Source organism: Notolepis coatsorum, assembly GCF_963971535.1.
Source record: "Notolepis coatsorum genome assembly, chromosome: 3".
NCBI classification, from domain to species: Eukaryota; Metazoa; Chordata; class Actinopteri; order Aulopiformes; family Paralepididae; genus Notolepis; species Notolepis coatsorum.
Window position 1 is genome coordinate 179,283,168 of NC_140167.1, and position 15,440 is coordinate 179,298,607.

Sequence of the window (15,440 nt, forward strand, 5' to 3'; positions counted from 1 at the left end):
CTATAAACATATACATTTAGGCTATTGATTGTAAGCAATTGTTTGGAAATAAAACGATGTGGCCCAACAATGATCCCTCTAACATATACTGTAAATAGACTACATTACTGCCATTAGGGTTGTGATATGGATTTATCCATATTGCAATAACAAGCTCCTGTGAAATTGCGGCTACAAGTATTATTGCGATATTTAATGTCCTAAAATGTATATTTTTTAGTAACAATTTAGCTCATCTTTTTTTTGTCAGCGACATACAGTATCTGCTGTATGCTCTAATGTTCTCCAAATTGCATCCCTTTTCAAGTTGTAGCCTAACCCATTCAGATTTATTTGTGTCACTTATGTCAAGTCATGAAGTCAAAAAGGGTTGTTGAACTTTATCATTCATTTTGTTCATTAAAATATAAATCAACACACAGCCCTCGTATAATAGGGGTTCAGATTGTTCCTGCAGTGCACACCATATTACTGGTAATGTTAATCTGCAAAAAGAAAGAAAGATTTTCAAATAAAATTCTTAAAACTTAGAAATGGCGAGTATGACAGTATTGTAACCAACTCTATGGTATGCCTGCTATTACTGAGGCCCATTGTTATACAGCAGCATGACTTAATGCTGTGTCATCCTAAGAAAGTATGCCCTTCCTTGCCTACAGAGTTTGTGATGCGTTACTCTCCGTTAATTAACTCCCTATTGTCCCATAAGGCTGAATCAACCAAACACTAGAGGACAGCCCTGGTGAAAAGCCCTTCGTCTGACATTCCTGACAGACACCCAAGAAACGCCTCCAGTCTCACAAGATTTCCTGGGACGTGGAACACTCAGGGGAAGAAAGCTAAGGCTAGCAATAACAGCTTCAAACTGACTTAGAAACAGAACACAAAAGAAGCAGAATTGAAAAGAGAACGGAAAGGAAAAGGAATAGAATAGACTATTTGTTGACTGCATGACTGGCCTCACAATGATGCCTCCAGCAAACAATTAAGCCCACCGGTGTGCTATGCTCGGGAGAACTGTCATAGTCAGGATGTTTATCATACATTTCAATGGTGGTGGTCTAAGTTTAAGAGAACACAGCTAAATGTATGCTAGCTTTTCACAGCAGCTTAAATGAGACATGTATTTTCACATTTGACACACAATTACTACACTTTGCATAATTTTTTTAGGGTGCAAAACCCATCTAATAAGAAAAGTAGTTGGGGCTGTTGTTCAAGAGGATGTGAACAAAATAAGGACCTGGCCTATGTGAACAAAATAAGGACCTAGGGCAGGCTACTGTATGTGAACAAAGTGACACATGTTTAGCAGATTAAATGGCCTATTTCCCAACAAATACCAGTAGGAGTCGTGTCCTATTTTCAGAAACAGCAACATCTTTGTTTATCCTTATCCTTGTTTAAGATGTGTTTTGGGAGGAAGAGAAAAACACACATGCTCTAGTCTCACCTGATAATACAGGTAAACTGACCTGAGTGGCCTGCTTAAGTCAGCATAAACCACTCTGAGGTAAACTGAGTGAGTCATTCATCCCTACTATTAACCTTATCCTGATGATGTGGCTGATGACAACACACTTCATTGTGTCGAATTTGCAGAGAATGCAACGTAAAATCAGGTAGTCAGGTTGGGTATCATGTGAGAGGAGAGGGTGAACGTTCATTATTCATCATATTACCGTACAATGGATTCGCACAAGCCTATCCATTTACTGGCTGAGGATCAGTAGCCCAAGGATCGATTTCACTTCAACTAGGTCTGAATTGTGATAAATACAACGATGCAACACTAGCCTCTCTCCTCAAACCTAAAGTAATTCGCAGTAGGTTAGTTGATCTCCTAGTCCAGCTAATGCAAACTTTGTGTAAATAATTAGTAACATTACACCGATACCCAACTTTGGTATCTTAAAAAAAAACATACATAGGATAATAATAGTCCGGAAAGCCGACCGGGACATTACTATAAAGTTATATAATGCATAAAAGAAACAGGGCGTTAATGTAATTTTCTAACAAAGGGTTAGTTTGGGGAAGTAACCAATTTGCAGCTACCACTTGCAGTGAATGAATGAAAACTTTATTAACAGATTGCAGAATGGGTACAATACAGTACGGCTCAATACACACAATTGTTAAGGGGATGCAGACCAGAGAAAGACTTTAGTCTAGTTTACATCAGGGTCCCCCATTTTCAATTCATAGCGACATTTATGACATAGTAGACCAAAGCACCTCAAAGGCACTAAAAACCAAATTACAAACATCTCAAAACAAACTAGTCAGACTACTGCTTGACCTGACTCCTAGAACCCACCTCACCCCTGCACACTTTGCCAACCTAGGATGGCTTAGAGTAGACAACAGAGTACAGCAACTTGCAATGGGCCTGGTCTACAAGATACACTACACGACCAAGGTACCCATGTACATGTCAAAATACTTCCCAAAGGTCAGTGAATACCACGATCACAACACCAGAGGGAGCTCCACAAATCATGTAAAACCCAGATTCGGCTCAAACAAGGGACTAAACACATTTCGCAATTATGCCACAACAATGTGGAACGCCCTACCCAAAGCTGTAAAGGAATGTGAATCACTACCCACCTTCAAAAACACTCTCAAAGAACACCTACGGGAGACTGCAATTCAAAACTGGCCCCTACAAATGTCCTAACCCAGTTGTACAATAAAGACCAAGCATGGCTTTGTCAGTATTCCAATGTACAGCCCCACCCAACCCCACCCCACCTACCCAACCTCCTCCAATGTACAGTTTCTATGTCAAATGTATGTCAGTATTCCAATGTACAGTGTCCCCCCCCCCCCCCCACCTCCAATGTACAGCCCCACCCCACCTACCCAACCTCCCCCAATGCACAGTTTCTATGTCAAATGTATATACACTCTTTTTCTGGATTTTTTTTAGTATCACAAACAGTACTGTATTTGAAAATCTGGTATGTCATAAATGTATAGATGTAGCAGTACTGTCTATCTGTATGTCGTGTGTGTCATATGATGAATTGAAAATGGGGGACCCTGATGGAAACAAGACGAAAGTCTCTCAGGTCTGCATCCTCTTAACAATTGTATGTATTGAGCTGTACTGTACCCATTCTGCAATCTGTTAATAAACTTTTCAATCAATCAATCAATTCAATCAATCAGACAACATACATGACATTTATGGCATAGGGACATACAGGTATTTAGTACGGTTACATTTGTGACATATGATATGCAAATATACAGTACTGTTACCCATAGATCCTGACAGAGTATATAGATATGATGGGGAGGAGACTGTACATTAGGAGGGGGTGGGTGGGCGGGAGAGAATATATACATGCGGTGGGGAGGAGACTGTCTAATAGTAACTTAGGTTAACAACTAAAATAGGATATTCGCCAACTTCACTTCCACATAGTTGGGTACCAAGAGGGTTCACGTTAACTAGCCAGTGATCATCAGTTAAAGACACGTTACATAATAACATGGAGGCTGCTGACTGTGATGAAACACACGATACTAGCTACAGATCAGCGTCACACAGCGGGCCTCTCTCTGAAAACACAAATCAGCTAGTAGCCGAGCACACAGACTGTTCCATAGCATAACGCCTTCAGTTGATCGTGACAAATCCCCTCTTACCTTGATGATTAAAAAGCCTCCATAGTTTAGTAAACAGTATTCCCATGGCTGGTGTTGAGATGTTACGATGCCAGCAGCTTGTGAGAATTCCTTGTAGCCAGCAAGCGTTGATGCTAGTATCCAATAATGCTATCGACATTAGCTAAATAGCTAACCAACTAAATACAATTGGAACTGCTAAGGAAAAGAGCGAACGACCGAAGCTTCTGTGTAAACCTGTCATAGTTGCGCGAATTATATCGTTCACGTAAGAGTCAACATTGAATTTCGTGTTGCAAAGACTACGGCGACATTGTAACCCAGCTACTGTCGCTCTCTGGTCTCATCAGCTGGCTGCGCTAGTTAGCTGTCAGACTTGCGCATGCGTGGTGCAAGCTGGGCGGTGTCAAAATGAGCTTGAATTTATATCTTGGATTTGGATCAATTGATTGATTGATTGAAAACTTTATTAACAGATTGCAGAATGGGTACAATACAGTACGGCTAAATACACACAATTGTTAAGGGGATGCAGACCAGAGAAAGACTTTCGTCTTGTTTACATCAGGGTCCCCCATCTGAATGAATCTTGTTTGATTTATTAAAAAAACCTTTATATGAGTTATACGTTTATATAAATAAGTTAGAAGAACTGCAGAAAAGACAATACTTATATTATATAGACTAGTAGTCAGGGCCTGTTGATAATGAGAAAACAATATTAACGTTATACAGACCTGTCTTAGACAATATTAATGCATCTAACGTTTGTTGCCTTGTTATGACATTTCACATCACAAAGTTATTCCTTATTTTTTTCTTACACTTCTAAATAGAATAATGATGCCAATATTTCTTCATGATTTATTCTCATGTTTACAAAGATCACTTTTTTTATACTATCTATCAACCATGACCACAACCATATCTGTTCAATGCTATATCAGAAAATAAAGACATGGATGGAAAGTGTGAGTTTCAATTAAAAGGGAGATAAAGAGAAAATAGTGTCTCCAGAATTTCTGGCACCCTTGGTAAACACTAACCAAAAGGCTGTAAGAAGAAAACTCAGAGATAATTGTTTAGAATTATTTTATTTCCAATTTGTGATATAGCCTTTTTACCAAGGGTGCAGATAATGCTGGATGGAGAGAATTATAGATAGGTGTATGCAATGCACACACGCACACACACACACACACACACACTTCCATACTTCCACTATAAAATGGCAGTATACACACAATTATTTGAATCAATGGATAATTCTCACACAGGCAGTATTCAAATATTTTTTGAATCATTGCTTGCACTCTGCAGTTTTGTTGCATCAATAATAGCTACTGTATGGGTGGATGAGAACAGAAGTCTCCATGTTGATCATTTGTTCTAGAAGCACTGAAGCACAAAGAGACTCCTGCTCCACAAACTGCAAAATAAATAGATACAAAATAAAAACTCAGGCGAACATGATTTCTTCAACATAATATCAAACTGCAAGATAGAAGGATTTTTTCCAGTATCAGTTTGGAGCATTCACAAGTCAATTCAATGGATTTAAATTGGAGGGAATTGCTCTGTTTACACAAATGCAGCATGTTAAAGACATTGTGACAAAATTCTGTGCACAAACCTTGCCCAAGTTCTCTCCAATAGAGTTGTGTATAACCAGCCTCTGTTGAATTTCAAAAGGAATGAAAATGCTACATCTGAAGATATGAAAAAGGCAAGAATGCACAAGAATGCACAATGAACAGCAACTCAACGAAAATTAATTGGATGATTAGGCATATACAATAAGAAAACCTATTGGAAGACTTATGCAGGGTTTTAATTTTTTTTGATGTAATGTCATATAGTGACAGTGAAACCTAAAATAAATAAGGCATCCATTTCACATGTTTTGATCTGATCTAAATATGGAACCCTTAAATTACAAGTCACTCACTAAAATACTATACTATAGCCTACCTCCAATGGACTCCCAAACACAAACCAGATAATGGCCCTGGATGAGTGCATGGCATATGAAAAGACATGCTGATGCTGGCATGACCTTTCTAGCGTTGGCTGCTCTGAAGGTGGCTCTTCCATACATTAACAACTTTATTTGTAACATTTACATTAGAGAAACCTTAAAAAAAACAGGGTAATTGACAGTACAAATACTACTGTATGCGTCATCCCATTTGGTGATTTGAATGAGTGCAATGGTAATACCCATTCCTGAGGGCTGAAACCTTGAAAGTATTCTATTTCCACATGATTTGTTGTTTATATGTCTGCCCTGATCTGATGTGGCTCGTGGCAAAATGGCACTAAGTATGATGTCTGTGAAAGATGTTCAGAGAGCAAGAGGAACCCAAAGAGAACCCCATGAAAAACAATATCACTTTAAATACATATTTGCTAAGCTTTCTGCTTTTTCCAAACAGCCGGTTTGCACAGGACTGGATACACTCACATCCAAGACAATGTCGAACAAACCTAAGGAGCATTATCATTAAAGATGCATTTCACTCTGCTTCTACCAGCTCCTGGAAAACGTGCAAACAGGTTCTGTGCTGATCGTCACCACCGGATGCTTGGTGCTCTCTGACACTGGCTTTTGAGGCAGGTCATCGTGACACATCGCCCTGCATGCTACAGAGATGGCAAGAGGAGCCCATAGGGACCCCTGAATCACACACACGGTAATCTGCTAGTGTACTTCACATCAGCCACAGGCCGTATCTGTGCCATATTCAAATGAGACGAGGTGTAGTATAGTTTAAGCTTTCCCTTTAAAACACAAGTAACCTGCTCTTATACAATTTTCAGAAACAAAACCTTTCTTTGTGGATAGAAAAACAAGAAAAGGCATCACAATCTGAAACTTTTTCTTTTTTTTTAGGTTCAAAGGTCAAAACCAGTGCCAAAGGGAAAGCCAAGTACTAGTACTACACTTTAAAGAGAACATGTTGTTATTAGTCCAAATAAACTGGAGGAGCCAAATGAGAGCTGTAGCTTCATTGTATTCCAGCAAAGCTGCCTCAGCCCTCAGCTCCACGGTGATGTGAACCGGCAAGAGGGGACAGAGGCCTGCACTGCGTCTACAGCAGGCCCCGGTTCAAAGCCTGTCCCTCGAGTCCTGGCCATAGCCTCCCGGGGAGCCTCGGTTACGGTGGGGCTTGTACGAGTCCTGGTAAGGGTCCTGGTATTCCTCCTCCACCAGCGGGTAGTGGTCCCGGCTGTGCTGGGAGCCGGAGGACAGGCGGTTGCGGTTCTTCCGTTGCTGCTCGTTGTGGTAGTTCTCGTCGGTCGGCATAAGGCTGCGGCGCTCGGTGGGCGAGGGGTCACCCGCTGGGTGGTTGCTGTTTTTATTTCTTTGGCCCTGTCGACGGGAGCGGAAACAGACTGAAAGGTCAATCTCTCAGATCGAACCGGTTTCATAGACGGTTTCAACTTGACAACGTAAACATTCTAAATGGACCCACGTTTATTTCCCGTTGCCGTGGCAATGGCTGACGGGAAATAAAACGTTGGTCCAAGCTGTTTCCCAGCAATGCAATTCCACTGAAACCATCTATAGACAAGCTGCATCAATTTATTACATAGCGAGCAAAGATATATGGAGATTGATACCATTAGCAGCTCAAATTTAATCATACAATCTTGTATATGAGTATTCTTTGTTATGGTGAACATTTCCAACAAGCAAGATACATTTTGTTTTTATTATTATTGTGATTTGTGTCATTATCTGTGTCTTGAGATATCAGATTTGTACATTTCATCATCTCAAGATAATGAAAATTGATATACTGATTTTGTAAAATCTTTTAAAAATATTACTAGGCTAGAAGGGAAATGCTATTTGTATATTGGTAAAGCAACCAATGCAATTCAGATGAGTGTGACTCATTTTAATGAAAGCTTGCTAAAACATTCAGAAGGCTATGAGACCTTTTAGGGTTCATATAGTCAACTGAAAAACTATCTCTATGCAGCTTGATTAATTGATTAGTTTAAAAGCTGATGTGATTACTGATGTAATCTTGTTTAAAGCTGACATTTATTTCTTAACCCTTTCACTACCACACTACCAAATGGTTAACCCTTTCACTGCGACAATACAGAAGGTTAGCCCTTTCACTGCCACACGACAAAGGGTTAGCCCTTTCACGACCACACTACAGAAGGTTAACCCTTTCACTACCACACTACAGACGCTTAACCGTGGTAGTGAAAGGGTTAACCTTCTGTAGTGTGGTCGTGAAAGGGTTAATACAACACAACTTCTAAAGTGTTTCAACTGTTTCAATTTCAAATAAGCTATGGTTCTGTTGGTTGACCTGTATGGTGGCGGGATATGGGGAGAGAGCAGTGGATCCCAGGTTGCGTCCCAGCAGAGGGTTGAGGGGCGTGCTAAGGGAGGTGTGCGTTGCACGCCAGTACGCCTCCAGGTACTCAGCCAGATGTTCACATGCATCCTCCAGCTGGTTCTCATCCAGGATGATGTCAAACATCTCCTGAGAGAGCAGAGAGGAGAGTGAGAGAGAAAGAGAGACAGAGAGAGCAAAGTGTAGCTTACAGCTGCATACTGATATCCTATGTGACTTTAGTAACTGAGTAGGGGTCAGTAGTCTTGGGTGAGGGTGCTGTAGGCTGTTATCGTTCACTTACTGGAGGACACTGTGCTAGCTTGTCCGCAGCCACTAGCTGCACGTTTAAGTGTTTGCTTTGGGACTTCCCTCTCGATTTGATCAGCCGCTGAAGAACCTGTGGAGTGCATGTGTACATTATTACAATATTCCCAACAATAGCATGTTGCTATAACGAGCGGTGTCATTGTAACACACCTGGATTCAAACCTGTGTTTCCCACATGGGAAACGAAACATCTACCGGTCAGCCAAAGGGGAACCCCCCCCCAAGTGAGATATTAGGCTTGCTAGGCTTCAGACCAAGGGAGATATTAGGCTTACTAGACTTCAGGCCAAGGGAGATATTAGGCTTACTAGGCTTCAGGCCAAGGGAGATATTAGGCTTCAGGCCAAGTGAGATATTAGGCTTACTAGGCTTCAGGCCAAGGGAGATATTAGGCTTACTAGGCTTCAGGCCAAGGGAGATATTAGGCTTACTAGGCTTCAGGCCAAGGGAGATATTAGGCTTACTAGGCTTCAGGCCAAGGGAGATATTAGGCTTACTAGGCTTCAGGCCAAGGGAGATATTAGGCTTACTAGGCTTCAGGCCAAGGGAGATATTAGGCTTACTAGGCTTCAGGCCAAGGGAGATATTAGGCTTCAGGCCAAGTGAGATATTAGGCTTACTAGGCTTCAGGCCAAGGGAGATATTAGGCTTACTAGACTTCAGGCCAAGGGAGATATTAGGCTTCAGGCCAAGTGAGATATTAGGCTTACTAGGCTTCAGGCCAAGGGAGATATTAGGCTTACTAGGCTTCAGGCCAAGGGAGATATTAGGCTTACTAGGCTTCAGGCCAAGGGAGATATCAGGCTTACTATAGGCTTCAGACAGGGCTACTTTGCTACACCATCATAATCACCACACAATACTCACCACACAATTACTTCAAAGGAGAAGTAATTAAAACGGTTAGGTGGCCGAGCGGAGATTGCGTTCGTCACCAACCCCGGAGCTGTGAGCTGGATTCGCCTGTTCGAATCCAGCTCACAGCTCCGGGGTTGCCACCAGCTTGGCTGGCCGTCTGCACTAATACAATTGGCTGTATTAGAGGGTGGGAGAAGCTGGCGGGGTGGGTCCGGGTCGTTGTAAACAGCGACTCCTACAGTTCGGTCGGGGCGCCTGCTAAGCGCGGATAGGACTTGAGGGGGATAGTGTGATCCTCCCACACGCTACGCCCTCTCGATGAGAATCCGCGCTGCCAGGTGAAAAGAAGCGGTGATTGGCTGGACGTGTGTCGGAGGAAGCACGTGGTAGCCTCCACTCTCCCAGATGATCTGACTGTGGGGGGTAAGTGCGCAGCGACCAGGAAGGGACTGGGAATTGGCATACGACTAACATTGGGATGGGAGAAAAATCGGAGGAAAATGGAGGGGGAAAAAGATCAATAAAAAAAAAAACACCTAACCAACATGTTGTTGTATGCAGGCTCAGTCGTTTTCTAAGACTACTACTACATGTATACATTTGTATGAATTACAAGTCCTCCTTCCTACCAGTAGAGGGCAGTGATATACAAACAAAAGGGCAAACGGATCACACCCCACTGTTAAATGATGAATGCATGAATGAATGAAAACTTTATTTAACAGATTGCAGAATGGGTACAATACAGTACGGCTCAATACACACAATTGTTAAGGGGATGCAGACCAGAGAAAGACGTTTGTCTTGTTTACATCAGGGTCCCCCATTTTCAATTCATAGTCTAAAATCATCATCACCTCTGATCATCATCTAGATAGGAGGTAGTCTTGACCCATTTGGAAAAAAAGATTCGTATACAGTCTAAATCCACATATACGATTCTTAGGAATTTTGAGAATCTGCCATATATGTCTGGGCAAATAGTAATCTAACATATAATAGTGTAAAAAAAAAAGCGTTCTGAAGACAGGAACTATATTTTATTTATCCTTTATTAAACCAGGAAGTCCCATTGAATTACTTATTTGATCCAAAAGAGACCTGGCCAAGATAGCAGCATCCATATGTATATGTTTTTATCTTTTCCATATGAAAGGTGTTACCTTAGGAGAGGAGACTTTAACATGGACGATGATGGGTGCCAGGGAGGTCTTGATGAGCTGTGCAGGGTGATTGATGGTGTCAGCGTCCAGCACCACCAGCTGTAGGGACCTGGCCAGCTCAAAGATCCTCTCTATTTCACTCTGGACCTCCGCTAGAAGGGAATGGCACTGACGTTATAGCGGCACCACCATTTGACTACAGCCTGTGTACATGTTTGAAATATAGACCTCTAAAGCAATGCAATAGGAAACATAAGTATACAGAGTCTCCATGGATCACAAAAGGACTACAAAATGCCAGTAAAAAGAAAAATTATATGTATCGAGAATTTATAAAGCATAGAACCATAGAGGCAGAAATTAAGTACAAAAGATATAAAAATAAACTGACGCAAATTATGAGGAGGTGCAAGAAGGAATACTATAACAATTTAATAGAGAAAAATTAAAAATAATAGTAAAGGGATATGGAATGTTTTAAACAGTATTATCAGGAAAGGAGCTGCAAAAACACAAAATATCCTGAGCACTTCACAGATAATGACAAGACCATAAACAATATGGAAGATGCGGTCAATGATATGAATGCATTTTTTGTGAGTGTAGGACCGAAATTGGCTGATGGTATCAGTGACCCGCCGATAGAGCAGGGAAGAGCAGTAGGAGATGGTATTGAAATGAACCCAAGTTCAATGTGTTTGAGAATGGCAGAAGAGAAAGGAGTTATAGATATTATAAAAAATTATAAAAACAAAACATCCACAGATGGGAATGAGGTCGATATGGCCTTAATTAAGGAAGTTGTTGATGGAGGGGCAAACCCTCTGACATACATCTGTAATTTGTCCTTTAAAACAGGTACATTCCCAAGAAAAATGAAAATGGCTAAGGTTATTATCCCCCTGTATAAAGCAGGAGATAAACATCTTTTTACAAATTATAGACCTGTATCTTTATTATGTAAATTTTCTAAAATCTTGGAGAAGCTCTTCATTGTGAGACTGCATAGCTTCATTGAGAAACACAACTTGCTAACTGACAGCCAATATGGATTTAGAAGAAATAGATCAACAACGATGGCACTAATGGATTTGATGGAAGAAATAACTAACTGTATTGACAACAAGGAATTTGCGGTAGGAGTATTTATAGATTTGAAAAAAGCTTTTGATACCATTGACCTTAACATATTACTGTATAGAATGGAAATATTTGGGATGAGAGGTGTAGCATTGAGCTGGTTAAAAAGTTACATTTCTAAGAGACAACAGTAATCATTTATCATCATGCCTAGACATTTTCTGTGGAGTCCAACAGGGGTCAGTGTTGCGCCCCATATTATTTATTTTGTACATAAATGACATTTACAAGGTATCAACTATCTTTAAATGTATTATTTTTTTTTATTTATTTTTTTTTTAGGGCTACTGGAAAAGATTACACTCCTCCACATACAAATTTATTTGGAATAACAAACCACCTCGCATAAAAAGATCCACCGCACAGAGAAATAAAGCAGACGGTGGCATGGCAGTTCCAGATTCTTTCCAATATTTTAAGGCTTACACATTAAGACCATTGACAATATGGTTTGATCCCCAGGCTTTGGTATCCTGGAGAGAATTGGAAGAAAACATAGTAGCCCCACAGAGACTGAAGGACATAGCACACACTAAACTTCCAATCAAGCACTGTGAGCGGAAATTTGGCCCCATAATTACCCATGCAATCCGAACATGGCAGGAAACACAAAAAAAATATCCTAACCCTCAAAAATGGCATAATCACACTCCCATATTCAATAACAATGCACTCTTAATGGAAAAACGTCCTATAAGATTCCCTATATGGGAAGAGCAAGGCATACACTCATTAGGGGATATTTTTAATAACCAGGGCTTTTGTAGTTATGGAGAAATATGCACAAAGTTTAACCTCACCGAGTCCACATGGCTTTTTTACATACAGTTACGCCTATGTTTGAGGTCTCACGGTGTTCCATTAGACATACCAGTTGAACACCACAGATACCACAAATTCTTCTATGAAAGAGAAACATTGAGAGGTTTTGTATCAGGTTTTTATTATCAATTACTAACGTCCTCGTATGAAACCCTCCAACTAGACACTGTCTGGAGGAGGGATATACCAGACCTGGAAAGTGACTTTGATTGGCAAGAAGCATGGGCAAATGTCCGTCTTACATCAAGGAACCCGGACCATCAACAAATCAATCTTAACTATATTCACAGGACATACTTGACTCCTATAAGACTGAACAGAATGGGCCTGAAACAAGACTCAAAATGCTCCCAATGTACAAATGGAGACGAAGGGACATTTATGCACATGTATTGGGACTGCCCACCAGTTAAGACATTCTGGAAAGATGTGACCCATCAATTATCAAAACTCGTATCTTGGAATATACCAGTACACCCCTCTGTATTGCTTTTGAATGATGTTTTTGAGTTTGCAGTAAATCCACAGCTAAAGAGATTGGTTTTATCGGGTATCACAGTAGCTAAAAAACTGATCGCATCACGCTGGTTTCAACCGGAAAAAATGTGCCGGAAAGTTTGGTCTCTTACATATCTCGATGTGATTTATCAAGAAATATCTACAGCAAGAATTCTGGGTCTCAACGAATCCAAAATGTCAATGTGGTTAGAAGTGGTGGAGAGAATAAAAGCTAGCTTATAATGGTAGTGTCTGGTTAGGAGTGAGGGATAATGGAGGTACTATCCAAGGAGGGGTCCGGGAGGGGGGGGTTCGAGCTGGAACATATGTGTGTAGGGTTTTAGAAAATAGGTATTAGGGGTATATCCTGTATAAGGCATTTGTATAATTGTTAATTTCGTTGGATATACACTGTATACGGTAAAATATTATTATAGACTTTTTTTTTGTCTGGTTTCTGTACTTGCATGTAATTTTAGCCACCTTGACTGTTAGTTTCATTATGCATTGTGTGTTGAGTACTGACTTTTAATAATTTCTGTTTTGCAATAATAATAATAAAAAAAAAAATATATATATATTTTTGCGGAAGACACCAACATCTTCTGTTCTGGAAATAACTTAAAGGAACTCTTAGAGATTATTACGACTGAATTGTCCAAACTAAAAATATGGTTTGACATTAATAAACGATCATTGAATGTGGACAAAACCAAACTGATGGTCTTTGGAAACCGCAAAATAGATACACATGTGCAAGTAAAAATAGAAAATGTCAATATTGAACAAGTATATGAGATCAAATGTTTAGGAGTAATGTTAGACAGTCAATTCTGTTGGAAATCTCATATAAGATATGTTAGAACCAAAGTAGCAAGGAGTATTGCAGTATTGTGCAGTGCAAAACATATTCTGGAACAGAGGATGTTTTATACTCTGTATTGTTGTCTTGTCTTACCATATTTTGAGTTACTGTGTGGAGATATGGGGGATTGCATACATAAGTACTTTAAAACCATTAATTACACTACAGAAAAATGCTATGAGAATTGTACACAAGGTCGGATTTCGGGATCACACAAATAACTTGTTCTTAAAGTCAAATGCCTTAAAGCTAAATGGACTTAAATTCACATTTAAACTGGCAAGTGTTATGATCGCACCAATCTCAGGAGCAGGTACATATCATCCTATGGAGTAACTGTGTGGAATGGGCTAGAAGATAAAATTAAGGAAAGCTGAAATATTGCTTTATTTAAAATGTTTTATAAAGGAATGATATTTGCAAATTACCAAAAAGAGGAAAGGGGAGGTGACTATTGTCAATCTTCTGGATTCTAAGCTGTTGTTTTCTTTTTCTTTTCTTTTGTACTACATTATGGATACCGATATTATTTATTTATTTTATGTTGTTTTCAATGTTAAGAATAATTGGTAATGTGGATATTCTTCATTATATAATTTAAGTATTAATTAACTCAATGGACGCCAAGGGGGCGCTGTTTACTTTCTGGTTAGAACGCTATTGCTGTAATGCAATGGGGAGAATGCCGTGTTTGCGAGTGCTAAAACTATATGAAATATTATAGCTATGGATCTAATAAACACGTTGATTGTCAGTGAGTTTCTTCCAGTCAACCTGCAAAAAACAGATAATTTTTTCATACATACATTTCCGTTTTATACCGTGGTGAATATGAGTATATTTCCAGAGCGATTCTGTCTAATCTAGCGATTCTGTCTAATCTCAAGAAACTTGAGCAAACCGTGCTTCAATGCATTTCCTTAGAAATCGTGCCATTTGTCGCTTGATTTATGAATCGTTCTGAAAATAATGCTAGATTATCGGTATTATATGTGTCCTCATGCACGAACAGAAGCGGGGGCTGAAAAGTCGCTTCTCCGTGCCTTGGTCGCAGCCAACCGCACGCACGCACACACACACACACACACACACACACACACACACACACACACACACACGCGTGATCGTTACGAAAGAAACATCGGATTAACCCAAGATTGGTAACATAGAGTCCTTACCTCACATCTGATGTACTGCAAAAAGATTAATCCAATTCCTGATCGCCATTCCAAATATTGATCGCGTTTATTGATCCAACGTTATATGTCCAAAACGCATAATCCACGCTGCTCCCAGTCTCTCCAGTCCATGTGTTTTTATTTTTTTTGATCAAATCTTTTTTCCCCCAGTCCATGTGTTATTATAACGATACTGCATGCCCGAGAAGGAAAACCTGGACCAATGATGTGCAATACCGGCCGGAAGGCGTTAGGCGGCGGTAATGGCCTTTTGCGAGCTCAGACCCATTCCCAATGATAACATCAGGCTGGATGGATGAAAAATGTATGGATATAGCGAATAAAAGAAATAACGATTAAAACCCTGACTTTTCTCGTGATTGGCACTGAATGAGTTAATGTTCCCACTTGGAAGTGGCGGATAGGGGTAGGGCATGATAAGCTTAGGCTTCTTCCTACTCCTTTTCGAACAGTGATATGTATATTTGTCGTTGGTTGCCTTTTTCTATTTTTGTTTTATAAATCATGTTCGAAATAAAGATTCATTCGTTCATTCATAGAGAACTGACAATTATTTAGGATAAAC

The 15,440-nt window shown here is 40.1% G+C and overlaps 2 protein-coding genes across 9 annotated transcripts in view; both read right to left on the reverse strand.

Moving 5' to 3' along the window:
• arl5a (ADP-ribosylation factor-like 5A) overlaps positions 1–3,996 on the reverse strand; it is a 34,684-nt gene extending 30,688 nt beyond the window's left edge. For both annotated transcript variants that reach the window (XM_084309513.1, XM_084309514.1), the window contains exon 1: positions 3,661–3,996. In XM_084309513.1, the coding sequence (XP_084165639.1) occupies positions 3,661–3,799 (139 nt within the window). In that variant the 5' untranslated portion in view covers positions 3,800–3,996. The remainder of the gene's footprint in view (positions 1–3,660) is intronic.
• A 2,752-nt stretch (positions 3,997–6,748) lies between these two features.
• Positions 6,749–15,440, reverse strand: part of cacnb4a (calcium channel, voltage-dependent, beta 4a subunit) — a gene marked incomplete at both ends in the record, with an annotated part of 120,639 nt that continues 111,947 nt past the window's right edge. For all 7 annotated transcript variants that reach the window (XM_084309400.1, XM_084309397.1, XM_084309401.1 and 4 more), the window contains 4 exons: positions 6,749–7,012; positions 7,974–8,150; positions 8,305–8,400; positions 10,352–10,503. In XM_084309400.1, coding sequence (XP_084165526.1) covers positions 6,749–7,012; positions 7,974–8,150; positions 8,305–8,400; positions 10,352–10,503 — 689 coding nt within the window. The remainder of the gene's footprint in view (positions 7,013–7,973; positions 8,151–8,304; positions 8,401–10,351; positions 10,504–15,440) is intronic.